We start from the raw sequence: 10,933 nt of genomic DNA on the forward strand, positions 1-10,933 counted from the left end.
CTTCTTGTTGACATGATATAGAAAATTGTAGCTTTGTACACAACATACGCACTGTCTCATTCAAGGTTTATTTTCGATTGTTGACAAATAGAATATTGTAGCTCTGTACACAACATACGCACCGTTTGTTTTTGAAGTATTTCCGAAACGTCAGAAAAAGTTTCCCGAGCAATGTGTTTTTGCACAACTGCCATATCAATATTCTGAAAGATAAACACCATGTGCAACTTTCGATTTCAATTTGACCGACAGGAAATGTTTTCGTTACATAATTTTGTTATTTGTGCGTTTGCATTTTCTTGTGATATATCAAGCAGTCAGTCTGTGCAATTTTTACAACAGCAGAACTATTTAAACCTACCATCTGAAAGGATATATATATAGTTTTATAATTTTTTAAAGCCATTTTGAAAATTAACCTTCAATCCTTTCGGGCGTCATCAGACGACAATCAGACCATGATGGCAGGCCCGAGGTGCGTAGTTCTGTTGAGTGGGAAACGAAAGACTGGCAAAGATTACGTTGCAAACATTTTGCAGACAAGGTTAGTAATCTTAAACTATTGCTTCTGGAGATATATTGCAATTATAAAGAACATGTTGTGGTTAAACGGGCACGATAGCTGCGTGGTAAGAGTTTTGGACTGACGCGACCAGCTGACTGGATTGAGGCTCGACTTTGAAATTTGAATCCAACGTGCGAGTGCTGGTTCGATTCTGTCACAGGTACATGCTGTTAGAGAAAGGGATGCAAGGGGGTTATAGCTGAAGACAGGCGAAAGGGACGGGGGGCGGGGGGGGGGGGGGGGGGGGGGTAGTGGGGTAGGGGTAGTGAGGCTATTGAAAGTAAAACTTTTATTGTCCTTCACTAATTGCAAATTAAACCTTCTGAAATCACTGTTATAAAGGTATGGGTCGTGCATGACCCACACGAGCTTTCGAGGGGTGACCACGTTTTTTCCTCTTTAAAAAGCATGGGTCCTACATGACTCACACAAGCGTCGTGTGTAGTTAAAAGGCCACCTTTAATTACTCATTAACTAATTAATGAATTTTTTTCCTTTTTTGGCAAAAGTTGGCCTTTTAGGTGTAGTAAGCATTTCTGAAATTTCATAGAAAAATATTAATAATTGGCTGAGATATTTGCGTTTTTGTACCCTTCTGGGTCTTGTAGATCCACCATAGCCAGCAAAGGTTAAGGTATGGAGTGGAGTGATGGCCCAGTAAGCGAGAGAATTTGAGCGCGCTGGTTCGAATCATGGCTTAGCCGCCGATATTTTCTCCCCCTCCACAAGACCTTGAGTGGTGGTCTGGATGCTAGTCATTCGGATGAGACGATAAACCAGGGTCCTGTGTGCAGCATGCACTTGGCGCACATAAAAGAACCCACAGCAACAAAAGGGTTGTTCCTGGCAAAATTATGTTGAAAAATCCACTTTGATAGGAAAAACAAATAAAACTGCATACAGGAAAAAATACAAAAAAAAAAAAAAAAAAAGGGTGGCGCTGTAGTGTAGCGACGTGCTCTCCCTGGGGAGAGCAGCCCGAATTTCACACAGAGAAGTCTGTTGCGCTAAAAAGAGAAATACAGATGCAGATGTGTCAAGGGTTTGGGCATTGACAGTTACAGAATAATCAACATTTTGATTGTAGTCACTCGATGGAAGGAAGGAAGTCTCTTTGGGCATTATTTTCCAGTCACGAACTGTCCATGGGATGAAGGCATTCAGACTATGTCCACTTAGGCAATATACAGGGGATCTTGTCGAAGGTTTATTGAGTCCAGACTGCGCTGCTCTCTGTTGGACTGCTTCAATCTTTTCCATTTCTTTCTTTGCAGTGGGGTCCTATGCAGTGCTTGTGTATTCGAAGATACACCGCTTGAGAATGAAACAGAAACTATAGATCAAGTTATCTGTCAGAGTTCAGAGCGCTATGGAAACAGAAACATGCAGTATGCTCTAACCATGAAAAAAATCGTCAGCATTTTGAAAGAAGTGAAAATTTAGATGATCCTGAGATTCATTCTGGCTGTGTTTGGGGGAAATTTTTCCGAATCACAAGTCAACAGATATTACCTGCTTTTGCACATCTCCTTGTGTATGTGTGTGTGTACACACAGAAGGTGAAAATGAAATATCCACTTTTAAGTTAAACCTTTAACTAAGATCTTGTAATCCATCATTATTAATAGTAATGGTAGTGTTTACAAAGTTCATCTTGTATGGTTTATGGCGTACTTTTAATTATTTTTTTAATGATGGCAGCAGAGTTGAGCTAGTGAAATATAGTATTATAGAGCAGTAATGTTATAAGATTAAGAATAACATATATTTATAGAAAATTATGTAAAGTATCTTGAATGTTTTGTTGTGATTTTTTCAGATTTACAAGTGAGGTTTGCAGCATTATGAGGCTCTCTGCCCCACTGAAAAGTCAGTATGCAAAGGTAAATGATATGGACATAGTAAAATCAGTGTGACTCATTCAGTTATTGACATATTTATTCGGTAAAAGATACCAGTAAAATATGCAGTACACAGAAGTAAAAAAAAAAATAGCATGTGGTTATAGCTTATTTTGTTAAGTGTTAAGCCTTATAGTTTCAGTTTCTCAAGGAGATGTCACCATCGACCATGTTCAGACAAATCCATACAGGCTGCATATCTCCTAGGCAGATGCTTGATCAGCAGCGTTACAAGTCACTGACTTAGGCCTTGTAAGTCAGGTGTTGAGTATATATTTGTGTACTTACAAGAGAATATCTACAACAGAATTTTGCCAGAGGACAACACTTATGTTTCCATGTGTTCTTTCTTACTGCGCCATGTGCATGCTGCAGACTGGACCTTGGTTTATTGTCTCATCCAAACGACTAGATGCTTAGCATGATTTTCCTGCCCAACTTGGGAGAAAAGGTGAGACCAGGATTCGAACTTAGACCCTCATATACACTGTATTGGCAGATAAGGGTCTTAACCGTTTTGCCACCTTCCTCTGAACGCACAATACACACACACACACACACACACACACACACACACACACACAGAGGCTCACTCAAGCATAAGAACTGAAGTTTTGCCAAAATAGTGAAATTACACTGTGCATTCATTATTTTGCATTTGGAAAAAAAAAAAAGGACATGGAATGTACATTTAGGAAGAAAATTGTTTTAAATTATGTTTCAGGAGCACAACTTGGATTTTAGTCGCCTGCTGGATGCCTCAGAGTACAAGGAGCACTACAGAGCGGACATGATCCGCTGGGGGGAGGAACGTAGGAACCAGGACCCGGCTTTCTTCTGTCAGCTGGCCATCCAAGGACCAGGGGCGGACAATCCTGTCTGGGTCATCAGCGACGCCAGACGACTGACAGATCTCCAGTATTTCCGCGAGCACTACCCACAAACCGTTACTGTGCGTTTAGAGGCTGAGGAGGCAGTACGCATTGAAAGAGGCTTTGTGTTCACACCTGGTAAGGGGGGATGAAAAGTGTGTGTGTATACTGTGTCTGCAACCAGAACATGTTATATCTTTTTCAGGTTTGATAAACAGACGTCTTTTGGATTGGAAGTTTCCAAAGTTGAGTAAACACACAGGTCTGGCAGTCTCATTTTCATTCATGCCATTCCTTGAATTTAGTTGAAAGCTGTTTGGATGTTTGTCATGATATACTACTTCCATCTTCAACAAAACTCAAAAGAAAAACTTGGGATGATCTCAAGTGGTTGTGTCCCTTCCTTTTCTTCAGCCTGTTGGTGCTGTTCTAACGATGTGTGATTGCAGGTCTGTACAGGACAAGATAGGATTGTCTTATTAGCTTTCCATTAGGAAAACATTATCATTTAATCTTAAGGATTGTTTAAAATTTGATAAAAGTTTCTATGACACAGTTCACAGTCAGAAAAGTAGATTGTCATTTATTTTGCCTGCAATTTTTCGCTCGCATTAATTTGTTTCACTGATGGTCTATCCTTTGGTGGTGCTGCCAGGGGTGGACGATGCGGAGTCGGAGTGTGGACTGGACGGGGTGAAGGACTGGGACTGGAGGCTGAAGAACAACCATCACCAGGAGCTGGAGGACCAACTGACCCTGCTCCTCAACCATGTACAGTCCACGCTGTCCTGACCACACTCACACTTTGGGGTATCGTTGTTATTTGTACAAAGAAAATACCTGCTGTCTTTGCTGATTTGGACCTTGGCGTCTTCACCGAATGCGAATAGTTAGAATAATAAATGGGAGAAATGTTACAATGTTAGACTGTTTTATTGACTGTTGTGAAAGAGTGCTGTGATGTACAGGACACAAGCATTTTAAGTCAGACACCATGAAGAACCTGTTCTAGGGTTTTAATGTGGATGCGTTTTTGAATTATGGGGGGAAAAAAACAAACAAAAAAACCTGATTTTAATTTTTGATGTTGTTGTTATTTGTTATCTTTTAGCATTGGAGAAGGTTTGATTTACATTGTGATGTTGATTTTTTATTATAGAGTTAACTCTTTCATTCCTAGTTTTCTATGAACCATTACTTCCCCTTGTTCCTAGATTCCTTTTACGCATGTATACCCTTCATTCCTGGATTTAGAGAAGAGAAAGAAAGTACGAAGCAGGGTACTTATTTCGGAGACTTACGGCAACGCGGTTCATAACAGTATACTAAGATTGTTATATACCGTTGTGTACAGAATTGATGTGAGAAGGTATCTGTGACCGCGTTGACTCTATACGGTGACATCTCTGGTGACACTGAGGTGTAAAACAGGTGGGTTTAGGGTAAAACACAACGCATGCAAGTATGTACCATACGCAGGACAGTGTTTTGCTTGCACAGTGTTCACATCATGCAGGTACTCACCGAGTATGCCTCATGTATCCCAGTGCCACACTGCTGGTCACATCCAAAGAAAACTGTCACAATTGTCACTGCAGTTGTCCCTACCACATCATTGATTTGAAGTTTGTTTGCTGTCTAGAAGAGGATGTCTTTCACTACACAAGCAGCTAATGAGCCAGAATAAGAGCATTATTTACACAGTTCTATGCACATACACTATTCACAAACAAAACGTTATCTAATTACATGTCTCATTGTCACAATCACCATGTCACATGTCACACAAAGGTGACACGCGTGTGGTACGCCTTGAAGCAGTCGCGCTGGTTGCTGCATAAATACACACCACACTTTTCACATTTGATTGTTGTCTTGCATTTTTTGAATGGGTTGTTGGCATAGCTGACACCAGGGTGTGTGTGGTTGTACTTGTTGTGTCGTGCTGTGCACACCACACAGGTATGGTTGTCACCTTCTCCGCGAACAGGCCAGTGATCTGTGCGGTCAAGACGGGGGTCTGCTGCACTGGTTTCCGTTCTGGGTTGGCCAGGATGGGATTTTTCGACAAAAGAATTGCCGATCAGTTGGTGGGCCAGGTCCAGCTTGAAGGAGAGCAGGTCTTGCTTGCTTTGTCCCTGAGGTCTGTGGTCTGTCACCTCCCCCTCAATGACAAAAGCGTTGTATATTGCTGTCTCCATCAGCTTTGTTTCCACCCGTCGATACCACTTCATGGACTTTTTTTACTTGTTTTGACGGGTGTTCTGGTCCAGTCTGTCCACACCATTCATGTTGACGGCGTAGGCAGCCACTGATGGGGGGCAAGGAAACTCCGCGACGGTCCCGTCTTTCTGGCGTCGTCTGGCAGTGGCACCTGAGTTGTCATGAGGTGGGTGTGCTGTGGAAAGGTAGTACACCATTCTGTTGTCTTTCCATGATGTTGCTATCATGTCACCACACTGTCGCCATTCAGAAGTGCCACGGGGAATCCGACGTATTTCTGCCTTGGTCTTGACCAGATCACTTGGGTAGCCAAGATGGTTGGGTCGCATTGTGCCGCACAGGTACGTCCCCTTGCCCAACAGGTACTTTGCCAGCACAGGTGAGGTGTAAAATTTGTCTGTGAAGACAACGTGGCCAAAGTCTTGAATTGGTTTGGTCAGACCAATCTCAACATGAGCACTGAGCCCCATCAGTTTGTTCATTTGTTGTCCGTGTTTACCTGTGTACACCTCCATATTGTAGCAGTATGCTGTCTTGGTGTCAGCAAGTACCCACAGCTTGATACCAAACTTCACAGGTTTGTCCCTCATATATTGTTTGAAGTCTAAACGGCCCTTGAATGGTACCATCGCTTCATCGACTGTCACATTTTGGTAAGGAACAAACTCATTTCTGAAACTGTCCCTGACTTTGTCCAGAATGAAACGAAGTTTGTGGAGTTTGTCACTTCGATCAACAGGTGAGGTAGGATCCACAAAATACACGTATCTCCGAATCTGAAAGAATCGGTCACAACTCATCATACTGCCAAACGGAGTACGGAGAAGAAAGTTTTTTGCACTTGTGCTCCAATAGGTTGTGTCTCTGTCAAGTTGCATAATGTCCTTCATTATCAGCAGTCCGTAATAGACCTTGATTTCTTCCAGTGTAATGGGTTTCCACTCACCTTTGTTTTTTTCTGGCTCCTCAGTCCGTTTCTTTGTGGCATTGTTGTTCGTGAAGTTGACAATAGAACGAAACACTTCATCGGAATAAAACAGCTGAAAGTAATCCAGTGCCGTCATCGATGTATCCAGCACGCGAACAGGTCCTGATCGCCGATTGAACGATGTTCTGGTGCTAGGGTCAGGTGCAACGTAATTACCGCTCACCCACTCAAACCGTGGCCGCGTGTAAAACAAAGGCAGGTTTTCATCATCCAGCTCCTCTCCACTTTCGTCACCCACTATTTGTGCTTCTGTTGCAGCAGCTAACTGTGCTCTCTCCTCTTTATTTAGTTGCAACAGATCGAAATCATTATCTGGTAAAACATTGTAAAATTCATCATCAGAAAACTGGTCTGAATCCGAATTTTCTACACCTTCCATCTTCCGTGTTCGTGTGTTCACTCAGAAATGCCACGTCTGCTGTTGCACACTGGCAGGAATGAAGCAGTGGCCACTTTCCCACGGCCCAGGGAGGGAGAGGGGGATGTCTGGCATCCATTCCATTCATAAACACTGCCCCACAAGTGCCCTGGTCAAGGATAGATGACGCGCGCTGATGACGCGACTCGCGCGAAGTTCAAAGCGCTTACCGCGAGAACCAATTTTCCGGGCGGCAGGAAGGAAAGGAGGAATTTTCTGCTGCACGGTTTACCGGTCTCCGGGAATGAAGAGTATGATACTAGCAAACCGGAAAACCGTGCTGCCGGAATGAAAGAGTTAAATGACATTTAGCCTTACAGTGGGAAGGTGAATTTGAATTGTTAGGTCTGAGTACAGATTGCGGCCTTCTTTTTCCCAGTCAGGAGATCCATGATAGATGTTTTCAAAATCCCTAATGCCCCACCTCTTGCCCAAAGTTTGAAGCTCCGTGGGTGTGGCTTCTCTCTGTATACTGCTTCATGGATGATTTCCTCTTGAAGGGAACCATTTTCTCATTGACAGAGTTATGTTCTTCAGCAGGCTTTTTCTTGCTGACTAACTCTGAAGTGAGTGACCCTTTCTGGTGTCCAGCGCTGAAGAATGACCCTTATGTACATTTATACACACTGCTATTACAATACCCGAAATGCAGTAAGGCTTGACGTTGAAATTGCTTACATGACATGTATGAGTATAGCAGTGGGGCCAAGTCCATTGTAACACTTCTCTTCCTTCTTCCCTTTCAAATGAGGAATGTATCCAATGGTTAAGTCATGTAATGGTTTTGCCATTTTTGGAAGTGGGGTACAAATTTACTACAGCAGCCTGCAAAACCGGTGAATGCCTTTACATCTTGTACAGTTTTTGATACCAGCCATGTTGTTAGATCTTCTGTTTTTGCTGGGTCAGGCCTTATTCCACCAGCAGAAATGATGTATCCCAAATTCTTGACTTGTGAGCTCCAAATACACATTTTGTTGGCAATTTGTAGGGCAACAAATGCCTCCATCTCCCCATGTCACCCTGCTAGTCTAGCTCAGATTATCTAGGGTTTACTAGCAGGGGCAACACTACTTCAATTGAGTTTGCTTGCTTCAAACTGGCAGTTGTTCTAATAACCAATTTCCACATCAACCAAAAATACACCCATCACCCAACTTTTAGTACCAAAGAAAAAAAAAACATGCAGTACAAAATAGACCAGCCCAATTAACAGTTCCACAATTTTTTTATTACTCTGACTTTTCTTCCAAACTTTTCTCTTATAGTAATAGACCAACCCAATGTCCTTTATAAAGTCCACAATTCCCGAGTCTAGAGCCAATATTTCATGACTCACACATCATGGCCACTGAAATTAGCTAGGGAGGGGAAAACTTCCAACAGTTCTACTCATCTGTAGACGCAATTGCCTCTTCGGAGCTGCCCCAGTCTGGCCTCTCCAACACGTTTGCCGACGATGACCCCACACCCGATGTCTCCACACCCGGTTGGTCGCCAGCCAATGTTGAGCCTCGTGCTGCTGCTTCCAGTCGAACACGTGGCCCCTCCTTCAAAACTCGCCGAGTCGGTCTCTCCCCAAGATTCGCTGGATCGGCCTCCCCAGGACCCGATAGATCTCCACAGAAGTGTTCACACTTAGCCTGAGAATCAAAGCACTGATTCCCCACTAAGCCAAAGTCCCATCAAACTTGGACCAACATCCACTTGAGTGTTCTATCAGCTCTTCCAGCTCAAGAATGCCTCACTTCCCCCTCTTCCTAATACAAAAAGGGATATCTTCCAAAAGGCCCTACCATCTCACAACCGGAAAGGGAAGACAACCTGTCTTAAAAAACCAAATCCTTTCTTCCACCCACAAATCACCTCAATAATACATATCCTGTCCCCCCTTACGTAAATTCTAATAATAGGAGATGCTAACTAACATTTTACAGTTTCTACCCCACACTTACCTAACACCCCTATGCAAATTCTAATAATGAGAGTGGCCAAATAACAATTCTCACAACACAAAATTAGCTTCACTGCAAAAGAGGAAATCGGTCATTCCACTCAAGGGAGACAATCCCCGTAACAAAATTGGAAAACTGGGAATGAGTTGTTTCCCTTAGACCGTTCACCCCGTGACACCCCATATTCTGTTTCCTTCATGCCAGCCAGCCAGGAGTTTCGTTTCTGATGGCCCTGTGCAATGACCTGCCCCCAGAAAATACTTGACTGTTCTTTCATAAGTCTGAAAACTTCAGGAAAAAACAGCTTGAAGTAGTCCACAGGCTGGAAGTCAGTAGTGTCCACAAAAACACCTCTCTGGCGCTCATACTGAGCAGTCCAGTCTGGGTTGTAAGGATATTCATCCGGGATAAGGCATCCACCTGAACTAGTTGGCTGCCTGTTGTCTGTGACCAACACTGCGACCATTGGGATGATGTCCTAATGGTTACAAACAGAAATATGCACATATATAATCATAATTTCTTAAATCATTCAATACTGTTGATAAAGCTGATTCTTTGTAGTATCATTGCACATGCACACACACATCCAAACACACAGACACATCCAAACACACACACACACACACACATCCAAACACAGGTGCACACACACACACACACACACACACACACAGGTGCACCCAAATAGATATAGTAGGTACACACACACAGGCTCCACCACACAAAGATGAATACACACAGGTGCATAAATGCACACATAGGTGCAGACACATATGTATAAAATCTTGTTCACTGGTGTTTTCTTGACTGTATTTCTGATAATTTAAATGAAAACAGTAAAAAACAAACAATCAAGCAAACAGTCTCACAAATACTATGATAGTCTGTACTTGTCTTCAACCTCGTCAAGGTTTCTCAGGACCCATGTTCCTTGACCTGAAGAAGCAGGAATCAGCTGGATATCATTAGAAATAATGTATTTCCTGTGTGCAGCTTCATGTTCTTCTGGCCTTGGCCATTTGAAAGTGGTCGATTTCACAGTGCACCTGCTCATGAAGTTGATGTTTGCTTCATCGGGAGATAAAACTTTTTCTACATCCCCAGTGTAAAAGTCATTGTCACAGTAGACAGCGACCAGCTGGCCGGTATTTTCAAAACTGAATGTAAACTGCAGCAGGTTGTCATCTTGGGTGTCTCCATCTTGCCCTGGTGGTAGACCAGCAGCATCTTCTGGTTCTGATTCTTCCCCACAATCAGACTCAGACTCTGAACTTGAGGTCCGCTGCTGTTTTCTCTGTGCCATGTCAGAGATCCTTTGACGCCCTCTTAGTCCACTGAGTACAGGCAGTGTCTCTGCTACAGTGTCACATCCCCACCACGAAATACCTTCAAGTTCACACTCACTGCTGCAGCGGGAGTGTAGAAATGGCAGGGGCTACCTGTCGGTGGGATAAAATGTCAGAGGCTTCATCATGTTTTAACATTATTTTGTATTGTCTTTGACTGGTTTCAGAACTGACCAGTGATCAGCCTTGAAATGGCCCCTGTTTGGTTGGCTGGGCTGTAAACAACATGGTTTGATTGGTCCAGACTTTCAGGCTTACATAAGTTATAACCTGCTACTGTGGATGGGATAGTGAAATAACCAGATCTACACACCAATGTATCTCACTGACCACATGGTCCATAAGTGTGCATGTGTTGGGGGGAGGGGAGGAGGGGATTGTCTATTAGTGTGTGTGTGTTGGGGGGAGGAGAGGGTACAGCCTGTAGTGCTTCAGAGGTCAGATCTTTAACACAGACTTTGTAGGGCGTCCACCTGAGTGGAATGGGTCTGTGGAGATTCATGCTTCTTATGGTTGAGTTGCTGATCAGGATTGTTGTTGTTTCCTTAACAACCGGTCTTAGTGGAAGGGTTGTTTAGGAAGAGGGGTTTTCGTATCAGCTGGTTGTACTGAGCAGCCAACACTTTGAGTCTATAAAACCAGTTTCAGGTCATAGCAGCTCA

At 43.2% G+C, this 10,933-nt stretch overlaps 1 protein-coding gene across 1 annotated transcript; it reads left to right on the top strand.

Annotated features, from left to right (window-relative positions):
• Positions 1–406: 406 nt before the first annotated feature.
• On the top strand, positions 407–4,257 carry LOC143297372 (phosphomevalonate kinase-like). The gene is made up of 4 exons (XM_076609681.1): positions 407–544; positions 2,385–2,448; positions 3,191–3,476; positions 3,994–4,257. Exons 1-4 carry the CDS (start codon positions 459–461, stop codon positions 4,128–4,130), a joined length of 573 nt encoding a protein of 190 aa, XP_076465796.1. The 5' UTR covers positions 407–458; the 3' UTR covers positions 4,131–4,257.
• Positions 4,258–10,933: the final 6,676 nt, after the last annotated feature.

This window comes from Babylonia areolata, chromosome 22, assembly GCF_041734735.1.
Source record: "Babylonia areolata isolate BAREFJ2019XMU chromosome 22, ASM4173473v1, whole genome shotgun sequence".
NCBI lineage: Eukaryota > Metazoa > Mollusca > Gastropoda > Neogastropoda > Buccinidae > Babylonia > Babylonia areolata.